At 39.2% G+C, this 18,609-nt stretch overlaps 1 protein-coding gene across 1 annotated transcript in view; it reads right to left on the bottom strand.

Moving 5' to 3' along the window:
* Window positions 1-245: 245 nt before the first annotated feature.
* LOC101849283 (solute carrier family 35 member F5) overlaps window positions 246-18,609 on the bottom strand; it is a gene marked incomplete in the record, with an annotated part of 30,917 nt that continues 12,553 nt past the window's right edge. The window contains 6 exon segments of the mRNA XM_013081388.2: window positions 246-8,618; window positions 10,115-10,269; window positions 11,981-12,071; window positions 12,895-13,054; window positions 16,168-16,337; window positions 17,738-17,907. Coding sequence (XP_012936842.1) covers window positions 8,558-8,618; window positions 10,115-10,269; window positions 11,981-12,071; window positions 12,895-13,054; window positions 16,168-16,337; window positions 17,738-17,907 — 807 coding nt within the window.

Raw genomic sequence — 18,609 nt, 5'->3', positions numbered from 1 at the left:
CTACCACCCACGAATCATTCTTTTACTCTCAGTCTCAGTCAACACTTTCAACAATATTCGGAAGCTAATTTTCACCCCATCAATCTTTAAAGAATGATTTCCCTGACTGATACCAAAAAATTTAAGTTTCATTTTGAGCAGTTACCTATCATATGCATTTTACATGATAAAAATGAAAACAGTGTATTTTTATGAAATGAAGACATGAAACATCTAATAAATACCTAATAACACCAAAGCTCGGGGTTTTTTGTTCATTTTTTAATGTCTAAACAATGAGTGTGGTTTCAAAAATCCCATGTCTATATTATAAGAATAGACTCCATAAATCACAACATAATTTCATGTACAGAAAGCAAAATAATTGCAAGTCCAAATAAAAATTTGTCACAATAAAATAATTTCAACTTAAAAACAATCACATATCACACCAGCATCAGCACAATAAATAATTACTGAATCAAACATTATATACGAGATAAATAAAATTTATGATATCATTCCAGACAACGGTGTGGCTTCAAAGTAAGCAGCATAAATCAACATTAGTAATCAACCAGTGCTAAACAAAACATTTCATAAGGAACAAGCGTTGCTTCAGATAGAATCCTGTACATCCATTTTTAATGGAATTGCCTTTTAGTCAATCGAGACAATCAATCAGCCATCAGGAGACACTAAATTTAAACTGTTTGTCTGTCTGTCTGTCTGTCTGTCTGTCTGTCTGTCAGTCTGTCTGTCTGTCAGTCTGCCTGTCTCTCTGTTTGTCCGTCTGTCTATCCATCTGTCCATCCCTTTCTCCACCCATGTCCTTCTCCACCCATGTCCTTCTCTCTCTCTCTCTCTCTCTCTCTCTCTCTCTCTCTCTGCGCCCTCCAGATTATGTATAAAAAAGAGACATTCATAATTCAGACAGAACAAACTTAAGAAAGAGGACTTTCAATAGATCCATTGGCTATAAGACACAAATGGAAATAACCTCAGCTGATACGTGTATGTCAACATATACATTACATTGTAATTCAATAGGAATTTCTGTTTAAAACATAAATTTCTTTGGTTTTAAAATTTTTTTAAAGTCTAGAGAGACATAAGAGTTCCCAATGAAACCTGATATATGAGAACATAATCGTAAAAACGAGGGGAGACAGACAATAACAAAGTGGAGGACAGTACACCTCATTTACATTGCTGAAACTTTTACTTCTCGCAAAACAGCAGCATACCTAGAAACAATTTAGTATATCGACAAGGGCTCAGAAAAAAATCTTGTAAATGAACTGCTCTACCATTGGGACAATTCTATACATCACGGGCTTACTCTTTAACACCTTTGGGACCAGCGATGTATTTATACACGAACTGCACCTGACCAAATCGGACCACTGACATGTATTTACACGATGGCAATACCACTCATTCAAGCCAGTCCAGGTTTACTCAAAATTATCCATGTTCTCCGACAGCTAGTTCAAGCATAAAAGAGTTCTTTCCCTTTTGTATTCACCAAAGCTGAAGCCAGTTTGAGTAGATTAAAAGTGAAAAAATGTCTTCAAAACGAGTATTTACAAGGGATGTGGGCGGCGGCTCCGGCCCTGGGGATAGGATCAGCTGGTGAGGGACCGGTCCCGAAGGTGTTAAATACAATTAATGACTAAATTTGCAGAAATACTGATACATTTTTAAAAAACTTGCTAATAATGTCCACTCCTGCCAATAAAGTGACCGTTAAAAATTTCTCCTGTTGTCATCCTGCAGAAGCACAGCCTGCTACCAGGGCATATTAAAACACAGACTCGAGCAGCCTGAGGTGGAAGTCCAAGATTCAAACCCAAGTGTGATTCAATTTATTTTCTCGTCTTTCTTAAAATAACATTTCCTCCCAGTCCAGTAACATGAAATCTGCATAAAAAAGAAAGCTTGGCCTATGAGAAGACCAAAAGTGAGTCTAGCTGGCTTGTAAACTTTATTTCTTTATAAAATGCAGCTTTCTTGTATTCCATAAAAAGCATTTTTGAAAACAGAAAAACTTTCTTGGCCGCTATTCTCAGGAAAAAGCTCACACTCACTACCTCAGCAAAATAAAAGAAAGAAAGCACAAAATGGAAAGCGTAGTCCGTACAAAGTACAGGGTAGTCTGTGTGGCCTTCTCATATACTCAGAGAAACCAGTGTATTGATCTGGGTATCAATACTCAATATTATAAAACTTTTATGCTTTGTCTAAAAGAGGTACATATCACAGCCAAAATGATAAATGTTTCAGCAAGACACTACAATAAAATGCAAATACAACTATGTAATGTTCTGTCTTTTCATTATAGCGAACACATTTCTAACAGGTGTTGAAGAGTAGTAAGACATTTCTTTGTTAGATTTAATTGGAAGTTACTCAGACGAAAATAATCAACGAATACATACATAAAGAGGTGAACTTACATTCCAAAAGGCTAATGCAAGTTGCAAGAGAAAGGTGGAGTAAACTACATCACCAAAACTTTCCCCTCAAAAACATAAAAACCATAGCGATCATTCTATTGTCCGTGATCAACTAGCAAACCATGTCAATATCTGCCCTGTAAAATTTATAGCTTCTGTTTAAATAAAGAAGTTGGGTAACAGGGATAAAAACATTCTGGCTATGGAAGTGTCAACACCCTCTGCTATCAAAGACAAAAATAAATGTCAGTTACAGAATGGCAGACACACACATAAAGAGAACAATATTCATGAGAAGAAAAAAACACAAAAAAGCACCAAAAAAAAACATTTCCATTGCTGGATTATGATGCATTCGCTATTTCAAAGACAATTAACTCACTCAATTCCCAGAGTTATTCCCGAAATTGTACCCAGAAACCGGTCATTTTGGCACCTGTGTAAGGGCCCACTAGTAACCATAAATATAATCCATTGGCTTTGAAATTTGGCACAAAGTACAAGCTAGGATGGATCTTTCAACATACCAAATTTGAAGTATGGAGCTTTAGAAGTTTTGCTTTGGGAGGTTGTATTTTGGGAGCTTATAATTTTTTTTCATGGCCGAATGAGAAAGAGCAAGCCTACATTACTACATTGTTATTCAAATATGCTTGTGAGTTTCTAGATCTATATATTGTATGTCATGTACAATAAAGTCCGTAGAATACTTTCAAAATTTTTTTTTTAATGTGCGTGAGAAAGGCAGAGAGAATCGATTGCGAGACATGCTCAGTTGATCAGTGTGAACAAAAGAGCAGAAATTTCTTTTATAAAAACGCGATTTCTCTGTGTGTAATGACAGTAGAAAAAAAACCTCCCAGTACCCCTCTAGGCAGAATTATTTTAGTTTTAGTAAGAGTTTTACGGCACTTGCAACACAATAAGGTCATATAAGTGCCGAAGATTAGAGGTGTTATAAGAGAGTAACAAACACAAAACAGACCGAGGGGAGGTAGACTTGACCGGGGAAATAATATATTGACCTTATATAAAACTTGAGGCCGTTTTACGAAATGAAATAACTAGTATACGGAACAAAATTATAGAACCGAGTTATCCCGGTCGAGGGATTGAATGCAGCCCGGGAGCTAGCCGAGATATCTCCGTCATGGGATTGAGTGACCGTCATGGGATTGAGTGAGTTAACTACATCTGCTTTTGAGTCTTTGAATTTGTTTAACATAAAATGATTACCAGCAACTGTGATTCCTCTCTTCAATGGAATATCAAACAAACAAGCACCGATTACTAAAAGTAAGTACAGCCCATAAAAACATGATGCAACACTACGGTCAATTTTAAAAGTACAGTATATGCAGTTTTTGCAATTTCACAGGAGAGCCAAAAAATTGTCTTTGCAAACATCCCAAATCACTATTTTTAAGAATACAATTTCGATAATAAGTTCCTATCATATTTGAAGCAAACATTGTGTTCTTGGAAACAACATTCAGTTTTTTGGCTCTCCTTTAAAACTATAAAAACTGTACACACTGCACTTTTTTTTAAATGATGGTAGAAGAGATGATCTATCCAAACAGTAACATACCACAGCGTAAATAATGTTCTCCCTTGGGTTGTAACCCTGCTTTACTAACTGAATACTGGTCTGGTTATGAATGCTGCCTGAATGTCCATACAGCAAAATAGAAGAGGGACCAGTTCTGTACTGAAGACAAACTGTAAAGCTCCACATAGACAAAGCAGGCAGACATGCTGAGCAGACAGAAAAACATACCATGATTAACTCACATGGGCCTGAGCTATTTTTCACCCAACAACCATCACAGCCTGACAATTTTAGAGTATATTGAATTGTTAACCGCAAAGAGACTGTGAAAGCTATCATAATAACAAATGTGCAACAAAAGAAAGAAAGAAATGCTCTCACTGAAAAAGATGCATTTAATTCGTCTGAACAGTTTTTATTTTATTAATATTTTTAAATGGCAACGTATGGGCATTACGCAATTTTTGTTTTTTGCACCAATTTGTAATAAAATCTTCTATCGCAATGGGGGGAGAGGACTGACTTAGTTCGTTATGGCTAAAAAAAAGTATTGCAAATGACTTCACCAATTTTTTTCCAAAACAAAAAAAGTGCGTCAACTGTTGGCTCGCTGCTTCCCATAGATTGTAACTGAAATACACTGGAGACATCGATCGATAAAGTGCATCCTCTAAATACACAGGATTCAGTTACCGGACCGGCGGCCTGTCCCATAAATACATGGGAATAGGCTCAAGTGAGACAATGAAGAACAGAGTGCAATTAATACCCTCATCAAATATACACACACTCATAGAAGTTAGCACCCATGAAAGTGCACTCTTAATTCAAAGACACTTTGGGTCTTTTGTATAAGAGAACCTTTTAAACTGCAGCAAAAAAAACTTTTTTTTCTGGAGTAGAGAACAATAACAGTACTGAATCATTCACCCTTCACCAATCTCAAACGGATCAGAAAAGTAAAAGAAATTTTGTGTCAAGCTAACAACATCTTTTTTTTTTAAAAAGGTAAGCCAGATATGTTATAGTTGCCTAACCAAAACCATTTCTCAGCGACACATAAACTGAGCATAGTTTTTCTAAAGAGATTTACTGCACTTGCAACACAAGTAGGTCATATTTGCGCCGAAGGTTGGATGTATTACTAGAGAGAAATATACAAAGGAAAGGAGGAGAGATAAGACACTAGCTATTTGATAGGAAAGAAGACTGAGCACACTAGAGTCCGCTCAGATATTTTATTTTCTTTCCCTTCACTAATTAAGCAAAACCTAAGAGAGCAATAATTCATAAAGAAAATCCATCCCTATTTATTTCCATAACTGCCAGGATTTTAACTGTTTAACCCGTTTTTCAAAAGCAAAGGGAGTGCTGGATTGAGGGCAAGCTGTTTGCCTACGCATGCCAAAGTTTTTAAGCCAAACACACCATGTTGGTAAGCAATCTTAGGAATTTTAAAAACTCCAATTCACTTTCACTCTGACTAAAAAATAGGCGCGTAATCAAGTATCTTGCTTTCTCAGACAAGAACAACTTACAAAAAAGTCCTGTAGGCATATTGTGGATAATAAAGACAAGTTTTAAGAAGGCCTGCTCAGGTCAGCTGCATCTGTAACATTCTGAGTTATACCTTCAAAAAATGAAGAAACTCTAATTGCTGCAATTACGCAAGAGTACCCTTAATAACTGTGGCATTTAGCTACTCCAAAAGCAATGCATACTACTGATCTCAATAAAAAAAAGTGAGTAGAAGAAGTTTAAGTCTACAATAAAGCAACAGAAGAAAAAGAAGAAAAACAAAGATACCAGATAGTCATTGAGGGCATTGAAAATGATACAGCCAATTTCACACCGCCATTCACAACAGTCTAACGGACACAATAACAGAAATGTATCGTCGTAATGGAAACCAATTTCCCGCAATGTCGAAAACATGTCTTCCAAGTCATGCAAACAAAGGCATAATTTGGTCAAAGTAACGTTACATAATGAGAGGGAGTGGAGAGGGATAAGCACAGCAACGGGAACACACAAAAGTGAGTGCATGTGTAACATGATCAATAACACATTTCTTGACCATACATTTGTCTCTGTACACAGAAAAAGAGTTGCTGATCAAGATAATAGCGATAGTACAGTGACGCCATGCTTTCTCTGGACAACACACACGAAGGAGGACATGCTGACACACACGCCACAAGCAGTCAACAGTGGCGTAAGAGAGTACTTTGTTTTGCTGTGTAGTAAGGCAAAGCAGGCACTCTCTTTGAGAGTCATAAGATTGGACGAGACTCCTCAAAAATGCTGCAGAACGTTAACAGGAAACCAATACTGAAAGGTCATAACTAAACAATTTGAAAAGTCAGATTCTTTTCACAACCCAAAATGCATTCTCTTGCTATTTTTTCAAAATGATGCTAAGTCGTATCGCGAATCAGTCAAGCAGTTTTACCTTTCAAAGCATCTTTCACTTTTATGACCTGTGGTATATATAAACAAATCTTATCACTTTTCGCTGCATAATGCATAGTGCCACTAAAAAAACACAAATGGAATGATGAAGCATATAACAAATCAATTCATAGAATCAAATATTTAAGTCTCTGTAAATCCTTGGTAAAGTCAAGCTGACAGAGCGTCCTCGGAGGGATTGGTGGAAACCTCTATAGCAACTGTCAACTGCGTTGATTCACATGGGCCTTAAGCAGCATCTCAACAATGTTAATTACAGAACGCTCCATCTTTTGTCAAATTCAGTGCTCATCAACATTTTTACAGCCACTGCCAATCTTTTTTCATCTCTAAGAGGCTAAAATGTTCCTACTGCCCCCAACTATGTGTATTTCCAAGGGGGGGGGGGGGGGGCATTTAATAATACCAGCCACTACCCTCGTGATCACCACAGCTGTGCATAATGCACTAAAATGTCCAAATCACAGACTAGTGGGCAATACCGTCCAGGTTGGAAAATACCGGCATAGATAATATAGCATTGAGATGAGTGAACATGACACACAGGTGTTTTTGTTTAGTTTGACTTGTAATATTTTTCTTACGGGCTGGGGCAGAAAGGATGCGATGGGGGAAGGGTAGATAGCCAAGTGACAGTAAAACATAAAAACCGTTTTCAAAGCAGATTTTAAAAGCAAAAGTCACATATTTGAATGGCTCAAGAAGCATGCACAAGTACAATTACATTCAGAAAGACACTGTGCAAAAGTTCAGGTCAAATAGTTGAGAGCAAGAATAAAAATTTCCCTTAAAAGTTAGAAAACTGCCTTTCTTATAATCTATAGTCCACCTCATTTTAACAAAAAATTGATGAAAATACTTGCTAAAAGTGCTAAATGGTGTAACGTTCAAACACAAGAATCTCCCCACAGCCATGCCAAAAATTTTTAAGTTAAGGATAAGGTCAAAAATTTCCTTCAAGCAGGTAATATTTCAGATGATCAAAAAATAGTGATTCTAAAACATAGTTTACCAGGTGGTTAACAAACTTGCAATAGCAGACTAACAGGATCAATCTTCAAAACATAACAAAAGTTTGTGTTATGATGTGACGGATCCTTAAAGCAGTAAAGGAGGAAGAACAAGACTTCAAAGTTATTTTGTTTGGTCAGTCCCCAAACTATTCATAACATAAGCAATTATCCTTTAGAAGACGAATTTGCATTCTTAAGACTCGATATTGTACATAATGTATTTCTGTTATACAACTTTGTGTACAATTTCACTAGCGGACCAAAAGCAAGCTCAAATCTTTAAACTATTACTGGGAAAACAAGTGAAGATATGTAGTATCAAATCAGCTCGTCTAACAAAAACTTGTACCTGAACATATATCTGTACATATGCAGATAGACCTTTAAGTGATAGCATTGAATTTCTTTCATAGGTCACACAAAGGGTCCACAAAACAAGCACTGTACACCGGGGGGGTTTGTATTTTGCCCATTACATTTGTCGTAAACATCCGGAATTTGCAATTAGGAGTCGCCCAGTAGTATTATGTGTTTCAATACAGTAACACCCTTTTCAACATTTTGTAAGCAACTTGAATTTGCGAATTTCTTTGAAAAATCACGAAAATCGCAAAATCAAGTAGGAAACAAAAAAACCCCGGTATCCAGTATTCTTCACATTTATTTGTAGAAAAACATCAGGTTTCCAGCAAATCTGCCTGCAGTGATGAGGCGAATTCCCACAAATGTGTAAAGCGCACTCCTGCATCAAAGCTGTTATTACATGCAAAAATGCAGATGAGACCTAAATTAATGCATGAAATGTAGGCACAAGGAGTATTTTAGCATGAGCGTCATGTTGATCTGCTCTGATTACTTCTGTCTACAAAAGCTTTGGCTGAGAACAACCCGTGCTCTGCTGTTCTGCCTGTAGTTATTGGAATTGTGGGAAATAAATAACTTTCTGATGCAAGCCTAGTTGCTACCACACACACTCATATGAACGTGTTGAGAACACTTAACAAGCTAGCACACTCCTTGAGCGCAAATGGTTCGGGAGGTCACGAGTTGATGACGAGGCACTAGTCAGCCCCCGACTAGTATCAGTGATGCGACTCTTCTGTGATCAGAGAGGCTGTCTGTTCCCGATCCAGCTCTCGCACTCTGCAAAAACAAAAACAATAAAACAGGGATAAGAGAAACGCTTTACAGAAAAAGTTTTTAGTGGATGTATACGATGTATGAATAATTTATCTTTAAAAAAATCAAGAAACTCACAAAATCAACATGGACACAGAAAAAACCCTGTACTGTACTCTTCACAGACTGCATTTCATATGCAATAAACATCCGGTTTCTAATAAGACTGTCAGCAGTTTGTTTTGTTTAAGTAGAGGTTTTACGGGGCTCGCAACTGCATAAGGTCATATGAGCGCCAAGGGGTGGATGTCAACAGAGAAGTCCTTACAGGGAATCAGACCTACTCTGCTCATCTCTGTAGCTCCAACAGCACAAAATCTGCTTCGACTGTCAAGGCACCCCGGAAATAGTTGGTCACAAGAGTGTGACAAACATAAAAAAGAAGTAGAGGAAAAATGACGATAGTAAGGATTAGGAAAGAAAAAGCAGCAGTTCCCTGTTGCAGTTCAGGCACAGTTATGAGCACAACATTGATGAATCATCCCATTTACAATTCTACAGTGCATAAGAACAGATTAATGTCCCCCATTTGGGAATGGCCTAAAGGCCCAAGGGGGGGGGGGGGGGGGGTTACTGTCAGCAGTGATGAGGTGAAGTCCAACAAATGTGTCAAGTGGAGCTCCACTGACTACACTCCATCGCATAACCTTGCAACACGAAGGCTGTTATTATAAGCAAACATGTGCATGAGACCAAAATTAATGCATGATACGCAGGCACAGGGAGTATTTTAGCATCTGTGTCATGTTGCTCAAAATAGCTCCATCACTGTTGAGAATTTCTTTAGAAGGTCCTCATCCCCGCAATATTATGTCTGTCAGTGTTGTTTCATAGTTCATGGACTGCCCCAATCATAAAACAGTAAGATATACCCTTACACCTTGTTTGATTTCATATGTGCCAACAAAGTCTGTCCTTTGAGGCATATCAGTGAAGTCACGGGAAGGAAGGAAGGGAAGGAAGGAGTACTGGAGCAATCTACTTCCTCTATGTCTACCGTCCCGGCAAAGCTGGAACATGCATACTGCTTAAACTCTTTCACTACCGCAAGCCGTGTTCCTGCCCCAAAACCACACCTACTTTTATTATAATCGAATCTGAAATCTCAGGCTGAAGAATGATCATTTTTCGCAACATGTTGAGATAGGCTAGTATTTCCCCTCTATTTTTCACATATAATACATGTGACTAATATTGAAAATTGAACTTTAAATATCTTTAATTTGTCCAACAGTTGGCAGAATCAGAAAGTAGGTCACAGATAGGTCCCGCGGTCCAGTTGAGGAAGCCCCCCCCAGGTAGTGAAAGAGTTAAGATTGTCCGTCAAGATGCAAAAAGCCATAGGTCCAATAACCAATGAACTGGCCACCCAAGTGAATAACAGAAAGTTACAAACTTTGGTCATCTAAGGCAGGGTACATGACTATAAATAAGCATTTAACTTTAACCTCAAAGATTACCTTGCTAGAGAGCGCCTCCGACACAAGCAGTGCAACAACTTCTTGATACCCAGCAGTACAGGGTCCCAGTTCTCCCAGTGGGTGAGAAAACTGATCACGAAGAACGCGAAGACAATGGGGATGGTGCCCAGGTAGAACAACAGCTCAAAGCTCACCTGCGGAGACAAAGACAAAAATCAAGATAGTATAAATGTAAATTAAATGTGTTTAACACTTAAATTACACAACGTTGATCATTTGGTCACTTATAAGCACAAGGAGGCTATCCTGAAAAATGCTGCCTTGAGAAAATCGAAGGTAAAGTTTTTGCCCCTCATTCAGTGTCTTTAAAAGACAAGGAGAGTTTACTCTATATCTAAACAAATATGCACACCAATGAAACCAATCTTCTCCTATAGGAAGAGCAATGCCCACTTTTGGTGTAGGTCAAGATTTCTGGAAAACCCTGAAATCTGGGTTAGCCCACTTGTCCTTAAAAGCAACCATTTAAGAAGCAGGCTGCTTTGACCATGTCAGTCAAAGCAAACCCAATCTGTGTGTGATACATCCTGGTAGAAAGACGAATATCCTGGATGCAATAAGAACCTTCAGGCTCACATCAATGACCACCAAGATTTCATACCATAATAAATTGCTGAAACGACACACCCTGAGTCCCACAGCTACAATTAATATTAGACCATATTTTTTGCCTTGCCTTCTCCATTGTCTCTCCTGTCTGAGAAAAGTATACAGTGATTTCAACCATCTGTCAGCAGTCTTATTTCCAGAACAGATCAGAATAAGTCTAACAGATGTTGTTGTTGTTGTTGTTATCGATCCAGCAACAGCTGGGCTCTCGCCCTTCTGTCCAATGCCATGTAGTGATAAGTGCAGGTCTGCTGCAGTTGCTGTAATGTTCCATAGAGTGTGTTGTCTATGTTAGGTCTCGGAGGGAGAAGGGTAGCTCTGATGTCATTTAGGGCTGTGCAGTGGAACAGGTGATGCTCCACAGTCTCATATGCATAGTCACACAAGGGACACATTGGGGGAAGTTCCGGGTTTATTCTGTTCAGGTGGAAGTTGAGCTGTATATGTTCTGTTCGTAGGCGGAAGATCGTGGTCTGTTTCTTTCTCTGAAGGTGGTTGATATTGTCATTCCTTTTTGTTGGGGTCATATGTTTGAAAACTGCTCTGCCCGTCTTTCCCAGGGCCCATCTGTTCATCCAATCTTGTTTGTTGTTGCTTTTGATGATTTGTTTTGCAGTGTTGTATGAAGTAAGTCTAACAGATAACTAGCCTTCTCTTCTCAATTCTAGAAATAAATATGACACACTTTCTCTCTCATTTTATCTTCTTTTCCATCACTGCCCCTGTCTAAGCCAAACAGAAAAATAAATATTAAGCCCCAATTTACTTCTGAAGAAAGGAACACCAGTCAAAATGAAGAACACTCAAAATGGTCTGTTATCCAATCCAAAAATTCTCTTATAACTACAAAATTCCCATATTTTTCCTTCAAAGACACCTTGACTCCTTTCCGCTTCAATACTTCAAAATATGTTCTCCGAGAATTCTACAACAATAGAGTTTGGGTAGAGAGTTTCATAGCACTTGCAACACAAATAGGCTTATAAGTGCCAAAAATTAGACGCGTTACTAAAGAGTAATATGTAAAGAAAATAAGGAGGAGCGATAAGGATAATAAATGTTAGCTAGAAAAGGAGCAAAACCACACCAGAACACATGCCAACCACCCACTATAACAGAAGAAGAAGAAAACACGCCCTAAATAGGAACTTGTTGTCTAAAGTCGTGGCATCTTGACTTTTAAAAAAAGCTATCTTTGTGAACAACAAAACGACAGCAACAAGTAAGGCTACTTACCCCTTTGATGACACCATCAGCAATCATGTTCATCGGAATCACCAAGCTCAGCGCCAACGTGGCTATGAGAGATGACGACAAGAAGCAGCCCCTGGGAAGGTAACCACAACAACAGTAGAGTATTCATCACATTTTCACATTTCAAACCTTCAAAAACCCTGAAAACAAGAACCAAACTGGGGGAGAGCTATGAAAACTCCGTAAACAACAAAAGTTCAAGAATGTTCCATCAAAGACTCAAACTAAGATCCTCCACACTAAAGACCAGCAAGATACTAACTAGAAGAAACATCATAAATGAATCCAAACAAACTAAAATTACAACATGAGAGTGAATATAAAGCTTCTAAGTACAGTCGAATCTGCTTTGATAGCCACTTATTTAAAATAATCACCTATACAAATGGCCACTTCCTATTTCCTCCTTTGCGTATCTATACATTATAATGACACTGTGTAAGACGGTCACCTGTCTAATGCAGCTACTTTCCTCCTCCACAATAGCTGGTTGTCTTAGACGGTTTTGCCAAAAATAAGTCCTTCATTTCTGGAGAACCCTCATATCTGTTTATGCTATAATTACTTAGCTAGCGAGAAATTGCTAAATTTAAATGTTTCAAAAGAAAGAAAAATTATGCAACAAAAATGTAACGTGCAGAAGGAAATTTTAAAAGAATAAAAACAACCCCCCCCCCAAAAAAAAATTGCTTTAAAATTACAAAGAAGAAAACAATAATGAAACAAAGCTAGTAATGCTATGGGGGGGAAAATGAAAAGAAAGATTTCACAAAAATAGTCCCCCTCCCCTCTACAACTTATCCCCCTTAAACCTCACTATCATTAACCAGTTCCAGTCACACTTGCTTCAAAACAAACATCAGACTAACAATCCCTGTAACAATCCCTGTACTCACAAGAGCCATAAGAACTCCGACAACACTGTGCCAATGGCGCCATTGAGTAGGATAAAGAGCCATTGTGTTCTGTTAGGCCAGACAAACGGCTCCGCACCCGTGTAATGCAGCACAAAGAAGCCCGGCCACAGTACAACTGCACAGATCAGACCCACGAAACCTGAGACACAGGGAAAGGTTTTAGTTTTAGTAAGGTTTTACGGCATTCGCAACTGCATATGGTCGTTTGAGCGCCAAGGGGTGGATGTCAACAGGGGAATCAGACCTACTCTGCTCACCTCTCTAGCCTCAACAGCACAAAGTCTGCTTCGACTATCAAGGCACCCTGGAAATAGCAGTTCACAAGAGAGTGACAAACATACAAAAGAAGTAGAGGAAAAATGACGATAGTAAGGATGAGGAAAGAAAAAGCAGCAGTTCCCCCTATTTTGTTCCGGCACAGTATGAGCATGACATTGATAAATCAGCCCATTTAAAATTCTACTGTGTCACGGCTGTTCAGTTTCACTCTCCGAGCGGCGCACTTAGTTGTAGCCCGTCTGACCCTTCTGACCCCTGTGACCCCTCGTGGAAGGTAATAAATCTCGACGCGTTACGCCACTTTCACCGGCCTATCCCTAGATCTGACCTCTCCGCGCGGAAAGGGTACAATTTCCAGAAATTAACTGGAATTTACAGCATAGTGCTCCTTTTCTCCATCCCGTAAACCTAGGAGTGTTGTATACCAAATAAAAGCTCAGCATCTCCTCTATAACCCGTAGTTTGAAACCAGTTCCTATCTCGTTTTATACTCCGTTGGGATACCTATATACTACCACTATTGTACAGCTCTGTGTTATTGAAGTGTTTGGATTTAAAAGAGAATTTTAATAATTTTTGTTTTAACCTTCATATTTTTTTTTATAAATCTATTCTCTCCATTGTGGTGAAAAATCTCAGGGTAGGAGCTAAATTTCCATGAACTAGCGCACTTTATGTGATTAGTCTAGTGCAACGCTCGGTGCAAAGAAAAGCGCTGTGAAGGGGGAACTTGCCGTCTAACTTTCTTGTGTGTTTATAATTATAGAGCCTTTTAACATCAAAGATGGAACACTCTTATAACATCCACTTGGAGAATTTAAACAAGTAGTGTCGTACTTCTGGTGGAAGAAGTTTAAAAACTAAAGTTTCTAAGCAGCGTCGATTATTGCGTAAAAACTTTAAGTCTGACTTATTGCAATATTATAGACTGAACATTGACAACGACACAGCAACAAGCATTCCAACACTCTGTGCAGGAAATGTGGCTCGCGAATATACGCACTACGGAAGCAAATTACAAGGCTTTGAAGTCCGCACAGAAATTTGTAGAAGACAGTGCCTATGTTTGGTCCGCTTACGACGCAAGCATAAACATTAACCAGTGCTCTGTGTGTGCTCGCTGTGTTAAACTTAGCAAAGGGTGCATTAAAGAGCGCATTCCTTTGCTTACGGAAGGACACGAGTTGCCTTGTCCGTCCCCCGCTCGTATGGGAGTGGAGTCTGCGAGCATAACGGATACCCCCACCCCAGATGTTTCCTCTGTAAGTACAGGCGATGGTGCTCAGCCCTTTACCACTCAATCCATTGACAGCACATTTACACATACAGACGAAGACTCGTTTTACATTTCACCAGAAACTCATATTTTGACATCCACACCTAAAACGAAGACCGAACAGTTCACAGACAGTACCAGCTCCCCATTAGTCAAACATGAAACGACATTAGAGTCAACACTTTTGAAATCGGACACAGAGCTACTCACGCCGTTAGAAGAACAAGTTGCTAGATCTACACATCTGATCAGACGAAAGCTTAACACATCTCAGACGAAAGGATATTTGAGGTTCAAAACAAAAGGACAGCCATTAGTGTTTCAAAGGATAGCCATACACAGAATATCATCTGACTTAGCAAGCTCACCGACAAGGATACGAAGAACAAATATAATTAACAAAGTCAGGCAGTCGGTTGCTGGTAGAAGTAAAAGTGTTTTCCCACTCATTGACAAGACTGTGTGCATTAATCAACAATAGCAACAAGACATTCTGGTCCTACCTCATAAACGTAAGTGTGTTTGAAAGTTCAAAGTCTGACTGTGAGCTGAAAATTAAGACTGTAACAATCTGTCGGTCCGTCTATTTTTAATTATTAAAAAAAAAAAAATGTTTGTTTGTAATAACCAATCAATTGCAAACGCCACATTCCCCCTCTTTTAAACAACACTTTCTTTTACTTCTCTGTGATAAACATTATACTGTCGTAAACTACACCTTCGTCTTCATGTGATCATTTGGTTGTTGTTTCATTGACTTTCTCGGCTTTCATAAGAACTGGTGTTGTTTTATGTGTACAAAACATAACATTGCGGGGGAGCCGCTGACCGCGAGGCCGAGCGCCCGCAGGTAGCGTGACCGGGGCGTGACCGGGGCGTGACCTCGTCTCAGAGGTCAGGTCGGCCGGCAACTAAGCGATCCTGAGTGGAACAGCCGTGGTGTATAAGAACATGTTAATATCCCCACTTTGGCAGCGGCCTAAAGACACTTCAGTAAATAGCAATACCCTGGGGGGGGGGGGGAAGGTTTAACGTTGAGTCATAGGTTTACCATGAGTCTGCACAATAACTGATACCTTTGCTACACTGTCTGGACAAGCACTCCTTCCTATCCCTTCCTTCTTAGAGAGTTTTGTAAGAGAGAAAGTTCTTGTGTCACATCACCACGAACTCTGTTTGTGGGTGGTTGGCGGGTGCTCTCGTGTGGTTTGCTTCTTCTTTCTTATCAAACATCTATCATCCTTATCTCCCCTTCTTCTTTTTTATGTTTGTTACTCCCTTGTAACACCTCTAATCTTCTGGCGCTCATATGACCTTATGCAGTAGCGAGCACCATAAAACCCTCTACTAAAACTAAATTAAAAAACCCTGTTCCACCAAATATACTGTCAAAGCTTGCATGGTATCAACTCAAGTATCATACCTCCTATATCTACTCATCGTATCAGCTAAAGTATGAGTATCTCTACTTTCTGACATATTATTCCAAGACACTAAGAAGGTGTGCATGTCTGTTAAAAACCTCAAATTTATGCGATTAGCCTATTTTGTGAAAATACTCTCTAAATTAAATTCCAGGTTTTGTAGGTGGATATAGGGGTGAAAAATGAGTCTTTTACTCCTTCAGTAAAATCTGAAAAACCTGAGTTATGATAACTGTGCTGCAACCCCACGAACTGTGATCTGCACCCACTTACCAAAAAACATGGGAATGTCCATCTTTTCCTCATTGTCCACCTTACGCTTGATCAGCACCAAGTAGAAGGCGTAGAAAGCTGAACTGACCAGCGCCCAAATGGCCCCGACGGGGACTGTTTGTTTCTCCAGGTCCATGTCAGACAGACACACCATGGTCACACCACCCAGGCTGAGGTAGAAACACAGAAATATACCATGTTGAATAAAGACACTTTTCACTACAGTAACATATACGAAAAAAGCACAATAAAAATGACGTATCACATTATATCAACTTTCACGATGTGTGGCACCAGCCAGGCTAGGAAAGAAAGAACAGAGTCAAATACCATGCCACATGACAGTTTGCCCCCAAATAACACAGCTCACTCTTCATCTGATGATCCAGCCATTAGCTTCATCTTTTTTCAAAACGCCATACAATACATAATTTACATGACAACACATCGCAAACAATCTTCATCCTTCTTCTCCACACACACCACAGTCCATCATAAGACACAGAAAACAGGTCTCATCCCTTTCCCACACACTAAGTTTTCATAAAAGTTTTAAGGCACTTACAATACAATATAGTCATATAAGTGTCGAAGATTAGAGGCGTTACAAGAGAGTAACTAACATAAAAAAAGAAGGAAGTGAGATCAGGACGATAGATGTTTGACAGGAAAGAAGGAGCAACAAAAAGGCTCATCACTCTTTGCCACATGCTACACACCACACAAAATAACTGAGGACATAACCATCAGCTTCATCCCTTTCCCATACACACGACATACAACACATCATTCACCTGATGGAAGTAACCACCAGCTTTATTTCATCTTTTCTTCACACACTCTCCATACTATAAATGATTCACCTGCAGAGGACATAACCACCAACTTCATCCCTTCCCAACTTACAAAATACACTATTCATCTATTGAGGGTGCACAACACACAACACACAAAACACCCTGCAGACACAATCATCAGCTTCATCCCTTCTCCAAACACACGACACACAACACACTACATGACACACAACACACTATTCACTTGATGAGGACATGCAACATACTACACACTACACACAATACACAACACACAACACACCACTCACCTGATTAGGACAGGCTACATACTACACAAAACTTGCTGCGGACACAACCAACAGCATCATCCCTTCTCCACACACACTCCACACAACACATGACACACAACACACAACACCTAACACACAACATACAACACCTGCCTTATTCACCTAATGAGGACTCCCTACACACGTCATTAAACACCCTGCGACACAACCATTAGCATCATCCCTTCTTTTTTAGTTTAAGTAGAAATTTTACGGCACTTGCAACACAATAAGGTTATATAAGTGCCAAAAATTAGAGGTGTTACAAGAGAGTAACAAACACAAAAAAGAAGGAGGGGAGATCAGAGACAATAGATTTTTTACAGGAAAGAAGGAGCAAACCACACCAGAGCACCCACCAACCACCCACATCATCCCTTCTTCACACACACAACCCAGTACAAGACACATAACACGCTACAAGACACACAACACGCTATTCACCTAATGAGGACAGCTACCAGCTTCGACAGGGTAAACTTATCGCTGGGCCCGCTGGGGAAGATTGCAGCACAAATGAGCGTGAAGAGACCTGAGGTGGAGGACAGTACATTGACCACCGACGACTCTGTCTGGTTGAGGGCCTCCTGATACGTGAAATTAGCAAAGAACCACTGGGGACAAATAGGAAGAAAATTTTACTCTTCGTTTAGGTGAGAGTTTTACAGCACATGCAACACAATTAGGCCATACTAGTGCTAAAGATTAGAGGTGTTACAAGAGAGTAACAAAAAAAAAAAGGAGGAGAGAAAACAATGACAGAGAGGTTTGATAGTTTGATAAGATTAAGGAGCAAACACTTCTTTTTTCTTTTCTGTGTCCTGTTTAGTTGTTTTTTTATAGTCTTTTAAATCTAGTAAGAGTTTTACGGTACTTGCAACACAATAAGGTCATATAAGTGCCGAAGACTAGAGGTGTTACAAGAGAGTAACAAACACAAAAATCAAGGAGATATAAGGACGATAGATGTTTGATAGGAAATAAGGAGCAAACCACACCACAGCACCCGCCAACCACCCACTGTGTCCTGTCTATCGATTTAACAAGGTAACCGACAGTAAGCTCTTCCTTTTTCAGTGTAACAAGTCAAACATACACACATGACCCTTTTTTCTAACATACTAAACTTAAGAGTTTCCAAAAACTTGTTGATCTGACAAATTAATCACCCTACACCAACACACACGTATACAAATAACACATACAAGTACACAGAAAATGAGTCACCATTCTGAAGGCAAAAACAGCAAACCACAGTGACCATATACAAAAGATGTAGCCAGTTCTGTAAAAAAGAAAGTTCTTAATTCACCCCC

This window comes from Aplysia californica, unplaced genomic scaffold, assembly GCF_000002075.1.
Source record: "Aplysia californica isolate F4 #8 unplaced genomic scaffold, AplCal3.0 scaffold00128, whole genome shotgun sequence".
Classification (NCBI taxonomy): Eukaryota; Metazoa; Mollusca; class Gastropoda; order Aplysiida; family Aplysiidae; genus Aplysia; species Aplysia californica.
Note: the sequence above shows the minus strand (reverse complement) of the source record. Positions and strands in the feature narration are given on the sequence as shown.